The 19,163-nt window shown below is 50.8% G+C and overlaps 3 protein-coding genes across 3 annotated transcripts; 2 read left to right on the top strand and 1 right to left on the bottom strand.

Moving 5' to 3' along the window:
- Positions 1 to 2,410: 2,410 nt before the first annotated feature.
- PFICI_11378 (uncharacterized protein) lies at positions 2,411 to 8,454 on the top strand (the record flags this gene model as incomplete). The annotated part of the gene is made up of 2 exons (XM_007839959.1): positions 2,411 to 8,179; positions 8,236 to 8,454. 2 exons carry the CDS (start codon positions 2,411 to 2,413, stop codon positions 8,452 to 8,454), a joined length of 5,988 nt encoding a protein of 1,995 aa, XP_007838150.1.
- Positions 8,455 to 9,813: 1,359 nt separating this feature from the next.
- Positions 9,814 to 12,730, bottom strand: PFICI_11377 (uncharacterized protein; the record flags this gene model as incomplete). Its single annotated transcript, XM_007839958.1, has 4 exons — positions 9,814 to 10,671; positions 10,738 to 10,899; positions 10,963 to 12,104; positions 12,589 to 12,730. 4 exons carry the CDS (start codon positions 12,728 to 12,730, stop codon positions 9,814 to 9,816), a joined length of 2,304 nt encoding a protein of 767 aa, XP_007838149.1.
- A 4,893-nt stretch (positions 12,731 to 17,623) lies between these two features.
- Positions 17,624 to 19,112, top strand: PFICI_11376 (uncharacterized protein; the record flags this gene model as incomplete). Its single annotated transcript, XM_007839957.1, has 2 exons — positions 17,624 to 17,808; positions 17,873 to 19,112. The coding sequence occupies 2 exons, from the start codon at positions 17,624 to 17,626 to the stop codon at positions 19,110 to 19,112; spliced, it is 1,425 nt and encodes a 474-aa protein (XP_007838148.1).
- Positions 19,113 to 19,163: the final 51 nt, after the last annotated feature.

The following is a 19,163-nucleotide window of genomic DNA, read 5'->3' as shown; positions in this document are numbered from 1 at the left end:
GCATCAATCTTTTGCCATGGAAAAAACATGGGCTCCCTCTCAGCCAGCTGCAGACGCCATGTCTCTGTGTGGCTCAACCCAATTGTAGGGCAACGGTGAGACGGGTGACGTAGTTGTGCTTGAAAAAAGATGCCGAACGCGCCGATACACTGCTTAACAAATACTAGTGAAATATTGTTCAAAAAGACCGCCACCACGAGTAAGTGAGTAGACAGAATGATAAGAATAGAAAATTTCGTGACAGTGTCTGGTGGTGAAGGCGAACAAAAAAAGATCATGGTGACCAGTAACGGATCGAGATCTCGATCATATTGCCATCATACAATGCGGCTCCGGCGGTTGGTACCTACGATGATTATATCAATTATTGGCAAATCGGAAACCAAGCGTAATGTAGGTACACAGCCTAACCATGCTTGCTTGCCTGCTTGCCATGGCAATTGAATTGTCGCTCGCCTCACAAACATGGCAAAGTTGCAATGGCATGATATGGACAGGGTAAGAAAAGGCCCAGGCAATAAGATTAACAATAATAAAGAGAAAACCAAAACGCAATAGCGGTTTCTTGCTTCCACATTACGAAAGCCGCTCACTTAGCCCACCCAGATGCCAGCGAAGTCTCCAGCTAACCTCCAATGGCCAAGGCAGCGGGGAGAAGAAGCATGGCAAGTGGATTTTTCAAGCGCCAGGCGAGGCCAGGATTAAGGTGGCTCGCTAATCCCGCTCAAGGATTGGGTTGGTTAGGAACTTTAGTTCCCTTTTAGTTGGCGGGCCTGGCTGTTCAAGTCAAAGCAGCTGAAGAATGGGAAGCAAAACTTGGAAGTCGAAGTAGGCAGCAGTAACCACAATGGCAGTAGCAGAATCAAGCAGAAGGAGAAGAAGCGAATGTAAACACGCACGTTGTGGCCGGAGCACTGGCGCCAGATGACGATATTTAATGAGTGAGTGTGTGTGAGAGAGAGTGTGAGAGAGGGAGAGGGTATGTGAGAGAAAGGAGGGAAAACAGAAGGCAACAAAGGTATCGGCCCTGCATCGCACCTCGTGGGCATGCGACAAATGTTTGTTGTACGTGTAGGGCAATAGTTTGGCGAGGTTCCCATGCGAGGTCGCGAAAGTATTAAGCAAACAAAATAAGGTGGTTGTTAGGGCTTATAATATAAGCAGTTGAAGATAGTATTCTGTGTACAAAGCAGTAAAAGAAGAAGAGAAAAGACGCCAGCGAACAAGGTGACGACGGGCAAGGAAGGGGACCGGCTTCGAAGAATGAATGGAGTTGCAATGTGGATCACAGATGGATACAGAATAGGTAGAATCATCTATCTAATGCCCGCCAAACTTGGATGCTGAAGACGAGGGACCCTCTTTGGCGGCAGCATTTTTCTTGCTAGATGCTGTTCTGGGCCATGACCACGCGGGCTCGAAAAACCACGCCGCGCGCTGCCTCGCTGCAGCTGTTGGTCGATATCTGTCCGCATTTGTTTGCAATGCTGTCTCGTCTTTTCTCTTCAATGCCTGTTTCTGGTCTGGTCTGATTAATGGATCGATTGATCTACGGTACTGCTGCTGCTACCTAACCTACCTACTACCTACCTACTACCTACAGCTCGCCTGCCATACCCATTCATTGGCGTGCGTCTAAGATAATTGTGCATAATAGTGTGGTTTTTCTTTCTTTCTTTCTCTTTTCAACCCATCGTCATTCCCCAGATTACATAGCCGCTCGTTGGGTTTCTTTTCTCTGCTTGGGTGGCACGGCAAAGCCGGTGCGTCAAAGAAGGAAAGAGAGAAAAAAAGAAGCTCCCGTTAGAACAAGCCCCAGAGGATATTTTGAGAGGGGGGGGCGCTGTCAAGCGACCAGGCACCGTTACGTCATAATAGACAAGCCGCAGTGTCTGCCCCTAGGATCGCCCAGATACCCGCCCGCAACATCAACTTTTCCACCTTAACTCCATTCAGCCCATCCGTTCCATCGATTTGGACTGGGCAGAAGAGACGATACTGTACCTACATTACCTACACACTGGACGCTACCCTCGGTCACCCATAATAAACAACAAAATAAACACCCGAAGCCGCCAGTGCTCTCTGCCCAAGCCCTGGCCAAGGCCCACCCCTGCCATCCAACGGAAAAGTACATCGATCACGATCAGCAAAGAACTTGTGTGTAGTCCAGGCAATGCACCATTGTGTGTAGGAGAACTGCATCCGAATAGTAGTAGTAGGAGGAGGCCAAAAAACCGTCGGGAACACCAACCTACTTACCGTACCTGCCTGCCCTGGCCAGACACACACTCACACACTCACATACACGTCTCCTTTCGCACACACGACATACACTTCACTCTCAGCACTGACGTATTCACCCTCTGCTTTTCTTCATCTAGACGACGGGGGAATGCATTCGTAAGGAATGCCACAACCATCCTCAAAGTCACCACAATCCCCGCATAGATCGCTGCCGGCGCCACATGACGACACCGAATCCTCACACACGATAGCCGACCACAATCGGAGGACTTATGCGGAAGAATACAGGGACACCGGGTGCAATGTGCTGGTAGAAGGCATGCCGCATTTTCCAAGGCCTCCGTCGACGTCAGGCCATCAATATGGCCGTGAGACCGGCCATGTCCCACTCTCACTCCGCGGCGGCGGCGGCTCATCCTCCAATGCGCCCGAAACTAATGATGCCTCCTCACCCGTGAGCAAGAGCCCGCGCATCAAACAGATCATGCGCTCCGACGTGTTGGACTCGCCAAAGAGCGAGAAGAAGCAAGGCAAGGGCGTGAGTATCGCCGAAGGGTCACCTGAAGTTATTGATTCACAATCTATAATCAACCAGTATAAGGAACGGTTGGCTCGCGATATTGCACGTCGGGAACTTGTTGCTCGGGCTCCTCAATCGCCCAAGCGTGTCTCTCCCATCCGGGAGGAGTTGTCCCTGTCCCCAGCCTCCGGGTCGGTGTCCAGCTCCGACATACCTACAGCCTCGACAGAATCTAACAAGACAATACGAGGGGGCATGACCCCAGGCTATACCCCAGGATTGGCTGCCAGGACGCCCTCTTATCCATTTCCACGCATGATGACACCTCATTACTTTCCGTCGGCGCTGAATAGGGCTGCCAGCGGTCAGAGTTATCATGGTGGTCACTTTGATAGTATGGTGCTCCACGACCAGCTTCGTTCGGATCCATCCACACCTGCATCGACCATGACCTTCCAGCCCGCTGGCGCTATTCCACCCCTCGAGCGTGACTTTCCTACACCGAATCTTTACGAGCTAGCATTGATGCTCAGCGCCGAGCCTGGCCTCGATGCCTGGTGGAGCACGGTGATCCAGATTATGAAGCAATATTATAGAGCAGAGCGAGTGACCTTGTCAGTGCCTGCTGATGCCACCGATCTCGAAAACGTTCCTTGGGGCCAAAAGGCTACCTACAATGCCATGGAGGAGGATGAATTCAGTATGGAATACATGGGGCGAAGCAGTCTGTTTCCAGGCAGCATGGATGAAATGTCGGAAATGGCGTCCAACGTCGAAGGCTCCCAGCTTGACGACAAGGTTTTGCGGCCAGATTTGCAAAGCCGACATTCTTTCACATCCTACGAGAATAAAAAGGAGTCGCATACTGTTCAGGCCGCAGAAACGCCGAATGCGGCCCCTCGGCGACCAGCTGCAATGCCTCGCAGCAAGAGTTACTTTCCAAGTGCCGAGAGACGCATGCCAGGCACGCCCCGCCCTGCTTTGAATAAGCAGGCATTGGAAGAGCACGATGCGGTTGAGGGGCAACAAGAACATATTCAGACTTGGGATGCGCCACTTGTCTCCCGGCCTGAGGTGAAAGGCCGGGTGCTTCCTGTTCTGCAGGGACTAGATCTCGAGGCGGATCCCCTGATTGATCACAATGGTATCAAGGGCGTGATTGAGCGCGGCAAAGTTATAGCTCTAACCCGCAGTTACCCCTATCTTGAACCCGTGGTAGAAGAAAAGTCCAAAAAGAAGCCCAAGAAGCCCACACGACCCGAGATGACCACCAAATTGTCTTCGTTTCTTGGAACTGCTGCCACAGGCTCGCGGCCCCCTATTCACAGCAAGAAGACAGTCGGAGGCGACAGAATCTCCAAGCGTGCTGATCTCCTTTCAGTCTTGAATGACGAAGAACCTCGTCCTCCAACACCACGCTACGAAGAATACGAGCAGGCACCCCCATCTCCATGGTCACAGTCCCCTGCACCGTCACCTGCTGTCCGGGCAGATCCGGCCGAGAACCCATTCTTCACTGACGCAATGGTGGACGAGGACTCTTTCAACCCGGGGCCCAGTCCACATGACTATACTGATATCCAGCCACCCGAGACTATCGGCGTTGACAATTCTTGGACTGTGCTTCATATTCCACTGAAACATATCCTACTATCGAAGCCGGCTGGAACCTTCAAGCTGAGCTCAGCAGCACTGGCACAGAAGACCGCAACTCGTGGGCGGCAGGACGGGACAGACTCTGGATTTTCTGAACGCCCAGCTTCGGCTGACTCTCTCAAGGACAAACGCCAAAGCCCCATTGCCATACTCTCCATCTTGAGCCCGCTGATTCCATATCCTTCAAACCTACGCTATTCTCTAGAGCATCTCGCACCTCATCTCGCAACATCGTTCTCGTTGTGTCGCCACTATACGAATCTGGAGACTGAGGTAGCTGGTCTGCAGCGCAAGAGGCCACCCACAACTGGATTTGGAGCTCTCGGACCAGATGGACGCCCTCTTGCCGATCCTGTACTATTCTCTCGGTTAAAATATGCTTCGTCTGAGCATCCGTCTCAGTTTTCTATCGGTGGAAGTATAACGAGTCCGAGCGATACCTCGGGAGCAGCGCGAAGCGCTGCGAACTCGCCTGGCGCATCCTCCAGCTGGGATCCGAGCTCTTTTGGTCTGGTCGTAGAAAGGCGAACAGCGAGTAACAGCCCAGGATTGGCCGGCGGCGAAGGGTATTTCGGAGCGGTTGTACATTCCAACACCATGGGCCATGATGGCACGCCGCGTACACCTGGACTCCGACCCGCACGAACCATCAAGGATACCCCATTATCCAACGAGCGCTCACAGGGTGCAGCAGGTGGCAGTGCGAACATTCGACCTTCTACACCAGGCGCCGGTGGCATTGCGGATTTGTCAAGTATTATGCATACTCCTGATGAGAAAACCCCCCAACTTTCGTCAGCCCCGCGAACAAGTACAAAAGCTGGTGGACAGCTAGACATGAGTGGTGAGCGTGGACAGAGCAGTCAACGGCATACCAAACTGCACTCATATGGAGCTGACTTTGCCACGACCTTCCAATCATTGCCTTCGGGCACATATGTCAACCAGACCCCTGGACTGGAGGATAAAGTCAGCATGTTGCCACCATCTGATAGGTTGAAGGGACTCATGCTGGATTCCCTGCCAGCTCATGTGTTTGTAGCATTGCCAAGCACGGGAGAGATCATGTGGGTCAACAGCAGATATCTCTCCTATAGAGGCCAAACGGTTGCCGACCTTATCGTAGACCCTTGGGGCTCTGTTCACCCAGAAGATCGCGACGGATACATTCACAAGTGGACTCATTCGCTTCGCACTGGAGAACAGTTCGCATACACGGTACGCTTGCGGCGTTTTGATGGTGTCTACCGATGGCATCAAGCCCGTGCAATCGCCTCCAAGGATAAGCGAGGAGTTATCGTGCAGTTCATCGGCTCGTATATGGATATTCATGACCAAAAGGTTGCCGAACTGGTGGCTGCTCGCCAAGAGGAAATAGAGGCGTCCGAAGCAAAGCATCGCCTTCTAGCGAACCTGATTCCTCAGATTATCTTTGCTGCTACCGAGGAGGACGGTATCACATTCGCAAATGAACAATGGCTTTCCTACACTGGACAGAGTTTCGAAGATTCCCTGGGGGTTGGTTTCATTGACTTTGTTCACCCTGAGGATCTGGCCAAGTGTAGGTTGCCGTCGGAAAAGCACACGGCCAAATACTTCGAAACTTCCATGCCTGGCGCAAAGACATCGGCCACAGCCACACCCACCAGAGCTGGCAGTTTCGGAACTCATTTGACGCAGGGATCTCTGTCTCGCAAGAACTCGAGCAGTGGCTCGAGCTCCTCGTTGTCATCCACGGATCTCGATGAACTGGCGCGAAAGGGTATCATCAAGGTTGCTACCGATAGCACAGGACGGCTCTCATATACTACGGAGCTTCGACTCCGATCCAAGACTGGCGAATACCGCTGGCATCTGATTAGATGCGTCGAGATCAACAATATCAATTTCGGCACCGGCGAGAGCTCCTACTTCGGTTCTGCCACCGATATCAACGATCACAAGCTACTTGAAGCCAAGCTCAAGGAGGCTATGGAGTCCAAGTCTCGCTTCCTCAGCAATATGTCGCATGAGATTCGGACGCCTCTGATTGGAATTTCTGGCATGGTAAGCTTCCTCCAGGACACGATACTCAATGAGGAGCAGAGGGACTACACGAATACAATTCAGACAAGCGCAAACAGCCTGCTCATGATTATCAACGATATTCTTGATCTTTCCAAGGTTGATGCGGGCATGATGAAGCTCAACTTCGAATGGTTCCACACTCGATCCCTCATTGAGGATGTCAACGAGCTGGTTTCCACCATGGCCATTGCCAAACGACTGGAGCTCAACTATGTTGTGGAACAAGATGTGCCCTCCTGGGTGAAGGGTGACAAGGTTCGAATCCGCCAAGTGCTTCTCAACGTTATAGGCAACGCCATCAAGTTCACTAGCCAAGGCGAAGTCTTCAGTCGTTGCAAAGTTATACAGCGTCAAGAACGCGATGAGCACTCCATTATATTGGAGTTTTCCATTATTGACACTGGTCGAGGCTTTACTAAAGAAGAGTCGGAGCTCATCTTCAAGCCTTTCAGTCAAATCGATGGAAGCAGCACCCGCCAACATGGTGGAAGTGGATTGGGGCTGGTGATTTCACGACAACTTGTCGAACTGCACGGCGGCAAGATGGACGGCTCTGCAGTGCCAGGCAAGGGTTCAACATTTACCTTTACAGCCAAATTCGGCCTTCCCACAGCATCGGATCATCCCGGTGTACCGCTCTCACCGCCCGCGGCGCCTGTACAGCAAAAGACTGCGGAACAACATGTGTCACCGACACTGACAGCCCAACCGTTCTCGTCACAAAAGATTGCGGAACTGTCATCCAGGGATAGTCCCTCTTCGGATGCGAGTCTTGTATCGCCTGAACTCACGTCTTCAGCCGGTTCTGATCCCTCGATCCGCTCGGCGCGGTCACAAATTACTACGGCGTCTTCTACATCGTCCGCCAATGCTGGTCTGGCGCATTTCAGCGAAGCAGCCAAGGCTAGTGGTCAAGATCTGTCCCAGATGAAGCTCGAGATGCCCCTTGCTGGACTTTCTATCAGTGACACACCGACGCCAGACCTGTTGAGATTTTCTGCAAAGATTGATCAGTTTAGACCTCCGATGTACTCAATTCTCATCATCTGTCCGCAGACTTTCAGCAGGGAAGCTACGACGAAACATATTGAAATAACACTGCCCAAAGATGTGCCTCACCAGATCACAGCATTAGCTACTGTCGAAGAGGCTCGAAAGTTGATAGGAGGGGAAGAGTCGGTCACCTTTACGCACATTGTCCTCAACCTGCCTTCTGCCGAGGAGATAGTCAGAGTCATGGAAAGAATCAAGGCTTCCTCAAGTGGTAAGACCACAGTCCTTGTTCTTTCTGATTCTCTGCAACGCCAAGCTGTCATCAAACTCGCTTCCGAGAATGGCCACCCAGAGCTTCTTGAAGGCAACTTTGCCACCTTCATCTACAAGCCAGTCAAACCGTCACGGTTTGCCGCTGTCTTTGATCCAGCAAAACTGCGAGATCTCAGCATTGACCGGAATCGCTCGAGTGCTGCACAGATGGTGGAGACTACACGGCAAAGTTACATTGATATTGAGAAGCGGATTGGCAACAAGGGCTATAAGGTGCTGCTCGTCGAAGACAATCCGGTCAATCAAAAGGTCCTTGTCAGGTATCTCAAGAAGGTTGGTATCGTGGCAGAAATTGCCAACGACGGCGTTGAGTGTACGGAGAAGGTCTTCTCCCGGCCACCCGGATTCTACAAGCTTATATTGGTAAGTGCTCAACATCGCCGCCGCGCGAGAACTTCTGAAGCTAATCAGATTTATAGTGCGACCTTCACATGCCTCGAAAGGACGGCTATCAAGCTTGTCGCGACATTCGAGCGTGGGAGAAGCAGAACAACCATAGTAGACTGCCCATCATTGCCCTGTCAGCCAATGTCATGTCCGACGTCCAAGAGAAATGTGTCGAGGCCGGTTTCAGCGACTATGTCACGAAGCCTGTCGACTTTGTCGACTTGAGCACGGCCATGTCCAAATTCTTTTGATGTGTGTTCAATTAATATCAACATTGCATCCACCGTACCACATGCCTGCAAATACACGGAGCAAGCAACCAAATGCATCTTCTCGGCGTTTCAATGGTCAAAAGAAGAAGCGTTATACCACATTATCATTGTACCCCATGGACGGAGTCACTCGGCGGAAAGTCTTTTCATGTTATATAAGGGTTGATGACAGCGGAAAACATTTTTCTTCCTTTTTTTACTTTACATTTCGAGGAATAGAATAGGGAAAGGTTACTCATGATGCTAGAAAGTGTTTCAGCACAATGGTAATCACGAGGGCCATGGAAACATTGTACGCGATATTCCAAGGCATAGTGGCCCATGATACAAAGCAATGACAGCCGCCCCGCGGAGCGCGGAGGGAAATCCAAATGTATAATTGGGATGGAGGGATGGACGAATGGATGGATGAATGGGCTGCGGCAAACTGAATTACAAATGCAAAGGGCTGCGGAGGATGGCGTCGGAGATGATTCTTGGAGATATTTTCCTTGGAGGGGCCGGTCTGGCATTGCCATTTTTTTTATGGTTCCGTTTTATCGACGGATCGATCGATACCTTTTCTTTTCTTTCTCACTTCATGAGGATAACTGTATAGTCGAAACCCCCAAACAATACCATTCCCGACATCATGATGCCATATTTTCTACGATACTACACCATGGCTTTTTCGTCTGCTCCGTCGTCTTGCCTGTTCTAGTGAAGTGTTTCCACATATCCAGCATCACCCGCTACGTATGTTGCCAGAACTGCTCTTGGCTGTTTTCTTCTCATGACCAACAATGGGCCATGATATATATCTAGGAAGCAACCAACCATTGTCATGAAATCGAATCGCCTTGGAGGTAAAAATTGATTAAAATCGGTTTTTAGGTAGCTAGCTGGATCTATGTACCTTCTACCACTAATTATGTGCTTTTCCTATGCCTTTCTAATGACTCCTGCTGTAGAGGTGCTGCCTTTCATGGCTCGCAAGTCACAATAAAAAAACTGCGTGTACCCAAAAATTCCAGTCACGCTCATGGTATGACTTGTAACGCAGTCCCTCGCCATCATTGCAGACCCCCAGACTCAAAATTCGTAGTCGGGCAACTCTTACGCAGTGTCGTGTGTATCATGCTAAACGCCACCAGTGTTGGGAAACAAAACAAGAAAAAAGCAACCCCCTGCTGGTCCCCAATTCAAAGAGCCATACAGATCCTAAACGCCGTTACTGTGATGAGTTTGAGATATTCCATCCCTTTCCATTTCGTTCATGACGCTCCATTCTGGTCATCAACGACTCCGATATATCATACACACTAATGTACACAAACTCGCCAGGCTGCGAGCAACTCATCAAGCGTTCTGGTCGACAGTCTTGGCGGGTTTGTAATTTGGCAGCTCGTCAAACCAGCCTTGCTGCTCGTTGTATTTGTAGGCATGGAATTCGATGCCATATGGTTTTGGCTCGATTGCATAGAGCATGCCAAGGGGGACGTCGAGATCGGCAATGTCATCCCGTGTGAGGTCCATGAAATATGCCATCAGTACCCGGCACACGGACCGATGACCGATGATGACAAGGTGATCCTTGATGCGTTCGATCTCGCGAACCATGTCCCTCAGCTTGCTTATTATCTGAAGATATCCTTCACCACCGACGCCAGGATAGACATAGTGTAGCTTGTCGGTTTGTCGTCTATGATACTCATCCGAATGGGAGCGAGCAATATCTTCGTACGTCAAGCCCTCGAACTTGCCTGCGTTCAATTCGTTCAGCATTTCAAAGGCCTTGGTGTCGTAATCATCGTCTGCTTCGAAATACTCCGCTGTCTGGATACTCCGCTTGAGCATCGACGTCCAAACGCACGTGTTCTTCTCGTCCAACTCCCGGTTCATTTCGGGATAAGGAGGCGACCTATCACCGGGCAGCGGTGGGAAGGTCGATTTAGCAAGCTTGTTCTTTGCCTCGACCAACCATTGTTGTCGTTGGTATGTGATGAACTTGTACAGCGCATGTGCGTAGAGATGCCCGCGTTCAGTTAGCTCTGAGTTACCGCCAATCTTTCCAAGCTGGTTGTCCACAGATTGGCCATGTCTTGTGATCCAGATTTGCCTAGGAGCCAGGTTGAATGATGAGAGATAGTGGGCGATGCCACCAGAGAGAAAGCCCTCAAGACCGTAATGAGTCAGTTTCTTGCCAACGTCAATCATCTATGGCATGAGTTAGCATTTTACTTGGGTACCTAGGCACGGGAGCTTGGACAGGGGGAGGCCCACCTTGATGTACTGCATCTCATGTTCCTCTTCATAGTCACCCAACGGCACGTAGGCACTCTCGTACTGTTTGACACGGGCTTTGAAGTCCTCGAGAGACTTGACGGGGTCCTTGTCCCTATAGTCTGGTCCTGATAGCTTGAGGCGCATATTTGCTTCCAGAATCTATTGATTCGGTACGATTAGCACTTGATCCAAGATATGACAAAGTTTCGATAGCAGGCCTACATTTGGGTTCTGGCACACACTCTCAATAAAGAGGATGCCTAGCTTTGGCTCTCTTGCCTTGATGTGATCAAAGAGTCTCTGGCGACGTTCGATGGTGCTGTTTGTGGCATCAAGAATTCCAACGGAGCCGCCTCCAGTAAGTAGGTAGTCCAGCAGCTCATCCAGCGTATCAATAGCAAGCTGGTCTCGGATCTTGGAGCCTTGCGGGTTCTTGGGGTCGAAAAAGTTGGCCGACTGATCCACGCGGGATGCATTCTTCGGGTCATCAAGGCTCCAATCCGAAGGCTCCGTGTGCGTTTTCTCTTGCGGTGGTGGTTCGGTTTTGGCTTCCTTGCCGTTCAAGAGGATTTGAGCGACCTGTGCATGCGTGTCCATGGGGTTTTCGTGTTTTTGCTGGACGGGCGAATGTACGTCAACTGCAATACGTCTCCTGTTTCCGACATTGAAAATTCTAGTGTTATGCTGTTGCCATGAGAGGTAGCGCTTGATCTTCTTGGTGATGTACGACTTGCCACGGGCTGGCAGACCAACCATGATGATGACGAGCTTGGCGGCGACATCACGATCTGCAATTTTTCCATCTGGGGATATAGTCGACTTGGTCATGCCAGGGATGTTGAGCGTTGTAGCATGAGGACGTACTCTCGGAGTCTGCGTACCAGAATTCTGTCGGACGGGTGGGATTCGAGGCGAGGCAGGCGCCGTGGAGGAGATACTCTTGGTGTAGGGAGAGTCATTGGGCGGAAGGCGATCTTTCAAGGACAGCTCGTTGGTGCCATCGTTGACAGCCCTCAATGCTTGTGCAAGAGAAGCCGGGTTAGGTGGCGGGCGATGCTCTGCGGATGTCGGCGGTGCGCCTGGAGGAGCCATCAAACCCGTCGAATCACTCGAGGTCTTGGACGAGATTGAGGTTCCGCGAGACCTCTGTTGTCCATCTTTGATCACATCATTGGGCTTGGATACATATCCAGTGTCTAGGTTTGTAGGAGTTGTCGCGTAGGATCGCGACCCGGACTCTGGGATCGATCTGGGAATACCTGCATGAGAAGTTGGGGCAAGGTTCTTGTCGGTCTGATTGGCCATCGCTTGCTGGGTTTGTGTCAGAAGCTGGGGCGTCTTCTGTCTGCGGGCAGCTTGGAGATCTGCAGGCCAAGCGCAACGAAGTCAGCTATAAAAGATATGTTGTACGTGTGGAAGAAAGAGAACAATTGTCTGGATATGCAAAACAATTTTTCAAGAAAAAAAAATAAAGAGCCCAAAGTGAGTTGATGAGATGATGAGCGCGACGCGACACAACTGATTTGTCCTCGACTCGGTGGTGGTAGGAGGTCTGAGTAATTTTTTCTCTTCCTTTGGTCGAAAGCTTTACTCTCTTGGAAAAAAAAAAAGGTAGGATCGGACGGGGCAGTACATAATAGATTTGGAGGGGCGATATGGGCGGCGCAACGGTAATAGTGGTAGTACGTAGTACGATTAGTCCATTACCGCAAAGTCAATGCTGACCTTTCATGCCTTGCAAGTTGCAGCTCCCGGACCGTGCGGACACTTGTCTGACCAGGGCCCCATACCACATAGGGCTAAGAATGGTAATATGATGGCTTGCAGCTGAGAGAGATAGGAACGTACCTGCTGTGAGTTTATGGGCCTGGTACGGGGAAGGCAGCGAGGGCTCGATGCCAGGCGACAGACCAAAGACTTGTTGTCGTTGTTCGGGTGTATTGAGGTGATGGTGATGACCGATCCGTCTAGCGACCGCAGGCTGTGACATATCTTTTGGCACAGGGTGAGAAGGGGGAGAAAAAAAATTCAGGGTCTCTCTTGCCTCTACAGACAGGTAAGGTATGTAGTGCAGGCTGGCTGGTAGTTAGGTAGGTAGCGTAGGGTTAGATAGGCGGTTTCTTCTTGCTCCGAGCTCCACCAGCGCCGGTCGCGGCAGAAGCGATTCGGGGGCGCGAGCAGGGATCCGCAGCAGCGTTGAGGTCAGTGAGGGTCCTGTTTTGTCCTCTAAAAGCCAGAGCCCGCTAAAAAAGGTGGTCCGCAATTGGGAAGTCACCGAATGGTTCGTGGGCCGGCCAGCTAATGTATGAATGGCGCACTCGGGTCCCAGCAGTTACGTCGATGGCGCGTTAGCGAATGCAGTGCGCCCAGTAATGTCTTTTTATGAACCAGAAACCCTGTTGTGTTGTTGCTGCTAGGTACTCGTGTGGCAGTCAAGATTGGCAAATTGGCGGCTGGGCAGAGACTGGATGGCAGCTTTATAGGAATTGTGCTTGCTGCTACCTTCAAGGTTGTTGTAATGTAGACTCAGATTCGGTGTCCGGCGTCCGACTTTAACGTAAAGGACTGACTGGAGGTGGCCGCGAGTACCTTATATTGTAGGTAAGGAAATAATGGTGGTATGTATGTGGGTATGTAGGAGGACAACAGGTAGGTAGGTAATGTAGTCCGCGTATCTCGAGCGCTGCGGTCTGCCTGCCTATGTAGGCAATGTACACCACAGAAGGGAATACTAGTGGACTGACAAGACCTACTACTATCTCCGTGCCCACTTGTTATTCCCAGCCGCGCTGTAGAGATGTACTTTGCAGAGAGAATCGAAAGGGGAAAGAAAAGAAGAGGCCGATGGGACGAGGGTGGAATGCTTGATGACGAGAAAGACCGTCGTCGGCAATACTGGTATTTCAACTTGCACCCCTGCGGACGGCTTTATTGTGATGTATGACCCGCTCGCTCCAAGCCTTTGGGTTTTGTTTTTATGTTTTTTTGTGAGTAACTGTCAGTGCTGAGTTGGGCCCTTGACTGTGCGCGATCCAATACAAAAGCCTATCGGCCTCGAGTCGTGGGTCAGAATCGCTTCGGCCGGGTCGGTCCTATCTCTGGATGCAATGTTGTATGCAGCCTTGGCAGCAATCTTGTAATGAGTGCAGGAGCACTAAACAAGAGTGCTACCTACTGCACTGTAATGTAATGCCAGTAGGTAGGTAGGTAGGAGAGGGGCCTGCGTAACCCTGAGTATCTGGGTCTCAGCGCTGTGAGCACCTGGACTTCAGCCTATCTTCTTTGTGGCCCTCAACTGTTGGATGGTTCCGCGCCTTGGCGAAACTGAGAGAAACACAAACAGTAAGACGCCGTCTTGGCTGATCGGCAGCTCCCTTTTCGCCCTTTTGATATAGGTAGTTGAAAATCGAATTCTGGAGCTTGTCGAAACTGGTATACGACACTGTCAGTTGCACATGTCTCAGGAACCAGGTCCCAGATAAGTCCGAGGCCACCGGAAGCCCAAGGCGCGCTCGCCGTCACGATTGACACCGTTTTTGTATGCAAGGTAGTGTTGCTCGTCTCATACAAGTGCTACTGCGTTTCTCTCGTCATGTTTCGAGTTCAGGATGGCAGAAAAAGTTATGCGCGTGTTGAAGAAGATACGGCTTCTATGAATAAACACCATAGGCCGGATGAGACGCATGAACTTTCATGAGCTCGACTTGGAGTGTAGTGACTGCTGTGATTTATTGAGGGAAAAGGTTGTTTGCTTATGGTTTGTCCTGTCTGGACAGATGCAGGTTGCGAGCCTTGCTACTTTATCTATGTACTGTCTCAATAAGCATGGGGAACGGATTCATTACTGCCTCCAACCTTCACATTACACACCCTTGAGCTGGTGGCTTATTTGACACCTCGACGAGCGCCGTAGGCGGAGGAGCATTTGTGCTGGGCCCCCACACGCACTACTTACTCAACCAGATTGGGTAATTTTCCTCCCACCTAGCTGGCCACTGCCAAACGAAGCGTGCAAAACTCTCGTCGCCCATTTGTTCAACTAATATTATATGTTGCTTGCTTTCATTGCCAACGAACATTCCAGCACTCATTGCTAGAAACATTGAAGCATCCAACCAAGACGTACTTTCGTCATTGCAATGCCCCTTTTGTACCACGGTGCCATGTTTTGACATGATACCTCACGATGCCAAGGCAGGCTTGGCTACCTGAGCTGTTCATCCTAATCTCGAGCTCAATATATCCTACCTATCGTGGGTACCTTACTCTGGGCGTTCTGAGCAACGCTGCGACGAGCTCAGACTGTACCAGACCAAGACCTGGCGATTACGTGAAATTGCCGGAGATCCGGTAGGCAAATGGTCCTACTGCCTCCGTCTCGTGCGGCATGTTAGTTTGGTAGTGTCGGTGGTCAACCATCATCCGCAGGAACAGATGCGGAAACTCTATCGGGGTCTCCTCTCCACATGATGCACTCCTCCCCCAGATGATAGGGAGAAGCTTGCTTGCTAGCCACGTAATCTTATTTGTTAACTGTCTATGGGAAACTCTGAGCTCGAATACATGAGATTTCAGTAACTCGGTAAGGGGAAGGATGACTCACTGAAGCAAATGTTCCTCCTTTGCTACAGCGACAATGAAGCGTGGGCACACAGATCAAAATGCGCACATTACCTGAGTGGCACGGAGTCCGATCTATAGGCAGATCATATTTGACGAATGAGACGACGAGAATGCCCAATGTGGTATCATCAGCCAATCGCAAGCATCGAGACACTTGGCACCACGCATCAATCATACATAGTAGTCTTGCTCGGCTGGCAAGAAAGAACGGGCTAAACCAGATGATGATGACTTGTCTCTTCCAACATAGGCCTGGAACTTTGGATTCTGCATCTTATCAAGGTTTAGCCATGAAGTGTCCAGGCAATTTTCACCTATAATGCAATGCTCCAGACCCGGCTTTACTGAAGCAAAGTATCGCCGTCGCGGGGTCAGCCGCGCAGTTTCACTCTTACCCCTAGACTATCATACCTTTCATTCCATCATTGGAGAGACGAGACATATCTCCCATGACTTGATAATTGTAGCAAGAACCCGTCAGATGCAAAGTGTGGACTAATTCATCTCGTTATCTATTTTCATGACAACACTTCTACGGATGATGCATTGACACCCATAATATGCTGTAGGTAGTAGCTAATCCCATGCGATAAGGCAGGCTGGCGACTTTCTCATGTAGTGGCTTACGGTGGAGCTTGCCGCGGAACACTTGAACGACTGCCTACGATATACTTAATTAAGGTAGATACCTACCTATTTATGTACAGTATCCTGACCATGAGACGAGGAAATGTGCTCTAATCCAGCTCAATCGAGTACAAATTTCATATACTACCACGCAGACATGCTGTGCAGGTAATTTTGGCATCGCCTCAAACTGACATGGTGCATGCACATGGGAGATAATGTAGATAGCCTGGACCAGCTTGCATCAGCACGCCCTGCTACTGCAGTGCAAAAGAGATCATCATAGGTACAGTAACGATCCAGGTCTGGGAATTAGGGTCGTCCCTATGTATCCTCAGTCAAGCCAGCGCAGTCTGGAGAGCACATGCACCTTTGGTGGGTGCCTTGGAGGTCAAGAATTTTCCATCGAAGGGGAGCAACAGCGACCGGCGCAATGAGCAGCAGGACAATTGAGATCTGGTACAGACCTACATAACTTGAAGCTGCCTTGGCTGCTAAGCTACATATGTACCTGCTGACATCACCCAAGTCTGGCCCAAAGCTGGAGCTCAATTGCTGTCATTGGTGGTGTCAATACCTCCCATGCAGGGTCCTCTTAGCCCAAAGTAGAAGACCCACTTTAAAAGTCAATTGTGCCTTCCACCACGATGTTGCACGATCAAGAAGGACGGCACTCAATCCATGCACATCACACCTACCTCCAGCAATCGCCGAGAGCTATTGTCAATAATCGTCCCAGACCCCCCCCGCCAAACTTTTCTTGCTCAATACCTAGGCAGTCTCACTGGGAAAGAAGAATCAAACAAGCTTCTCTGCGATTCCTACCAGCGATTGCCTATGGATCAGGTTTGGCGCCGACTTCCCGCAGAGACGCCGTCATCAGTTCCAGAAGTTCTGAAGAAAAAAATCGCAACGAGCTTCTTCACCTTCCCCATCGTCACAGGGTCAGCATTCCACCTCCCCACCAACCATTGATCTCGCTGGCTGAGGTGCTTGCCAATCTTGTTCACTGCCCTCCCCGACGACCAAGAAAACAACAAACAAGGCATTCTTCGAGGTACTGCGCCAACTCCCCACGCTGTGACAAGGATCCATCACCACCTCTTCCCATTTGCGCCTGAGTAGCACCATCATCAGTCCATCATTGCCCGCCGCTTCGTCTTGGAAAATTGCCTTTTATAGTGTCGTGTCTTACTACAGTTGGCCTATTCTCAGGCTCTGTACTTTTGCACTGGTAAGTTCACTCAACAACTTCACCATTCTGTCTGCTCTTGACGACTCTTTCCGCAGAACACCAACTGACCGTCACCACCCAGCGCAACCTCCGTTCTGCTATGGAACAGAGCCTTGGCTGACTTCCTGGTTCAGAAGGCATCTGCTTCTCCCCCACGTCCACTCCGACCGAAGGATAACGGAGGTCTTCCACCATCTTGGGTGCCACCACTCAGCTGTCCAATGCGAAAGATTCATTCTCCGTAAACACAGCTTAGAACTTTGTTGTCGGCCATACAAAGCATAACCCCACGTCATACGATAGCAACCGCGCTGCACTACGGCCCTTGAGACCTTGCTTCGTCAGAGGAAGAAGAAGAAGAATAGCCGAGGGCCGGGTCTTCTTGCTTAGGTATACGCTATGGGCGATTCCATGAAGGAAGTAGTCGAGACGCTCGACCCTGTCGCGCGACAGATTATTCCTCAAAATATCTATACTGGCACTCTCGTCCCTCTCAAGACCACTCTGGAACTTCGAGACAACCTCTCTGTCGGCTATGCATATGTTACGCGAGCACCGACTAGATTTACTAATGATGTCGTCAAGTAAGCCAATGCGGCGTCCAAATGATACTTGATCACGGCTTTCAAATGCTAATCGTTGTCATAGTGTTGTCAGGTCCCTAGTCGGCGATGATCAGGCTAAGAACCTCCCTCATCTTCGACGATGCACCAAACCAACAGATCTACCATCTCATCTCAAGAACAAATTCATGAATGATGGCACTACAGGAAGGACAATACACACCGGAAAGTCCCAGTACCTCTATATCTTGCTCGGCCCTGAACAGGAAATGAACTACGAAGATCTTCTGAAAGGACTCTCAGCCATCCCTGGCATTGGTGATGACATCTTCGTCGGCCTGATTCCTGTCCCGCTTCTGGCTCCCACTTCTCAAGTTCAAGCAAACCTGTGGTCGCAGCAATTCTGGCAGTGCGTTTATCGCAAAAACAACCCGCTTGGTCCGCACCCCAGCAACATTTGCCGCACTACAAGTGTCGTGGCTCGTGATGCTTCGGTCTGGATGAATCTTGCCCACCAAATCGCTAGAAAAACCCAGAAGGCAGGCTTTGGTGAGCCCATCGGCGCCGTCATCATCAAGCGCACGATTCCGTCCAAGCCTGATCAGATCAAAATCGAAGGCAACAAGCCTGATGGCAACGCTTCGGATGGCGGTGTCGAGGCCATTCAAGGCGATACATCAGATACTGGAGAGACCAAGTCAGAGGATGGTAGAAAGCCCGACAGGTCAGCAGACGATGACTTGCGCGAAGGACCTGAAGAGAAGGAAAAGGTGGAAATTGTTGCCCTGGCGGGCGATGCCCGTTGGCATCAGCAGGGAAGAACAGGCCGCGACGGCAACCCGATGGCTCATGCAGCTCTGCGTGCCATCAGCATGGTTGCACAAAAGCTAGTCCGGGCTGAGAAGCGCGAACCTGCTCAATCAAACCCAATCCTTGAATTCGAAGCATTTCAGGACGGCCCAATCTTAAGTGATGAGCAGGTTGTCTTCGATGCAGATCACCCATCTCCAGACGGCTATCTCTGCCACGATCTGGAGCTGTACATGACACATGAGCCGTGCACCATGTGTTCCATGGCCATCTTGCACTCGCGCATGGGCCGAATTGTATTTCGACATCGTATGCCGTTGACTGGCGGCATGGGCTCCGAGGATCGTGGTTACGACCTTTGCGGCGGCGACAACACTTGTGAGAATGGTCCTTGTGGAGGCGGTCAGGGACTGGGCCTTCACTGGCGCAAAGAGCTCAATTGGAGTATGCTAGGATGGGAATGGGAGACCGATGAAGCAGACAGCCTGCCTGTCAACAGTCATCTCCATGCTTGATTACATCATCCTCAAGAAGCAGCATGGCTTCGATGCCAGCCGTTATATCAC

This window comes from Pestalotiopsis fici (genome assembly GCF_000516985.1).
Source record: "Pestalotiopsis fici W106-1 unplaced genomic scaffold PFICI_Scf_8, whole genome shotgun sequence".
Lineage (NCBI taxonomy): Eukaryota > Fungi > Ascomycota > Sordariomycetes > Amphisphaeriales > Sporocadaceae > Pestalotiopsis > Pestalotiopsis fici.
Note: the sequence above shows the minus strand (reverse complement) of the source record. Positions and strands in the feature narration are given on the sequence as shown.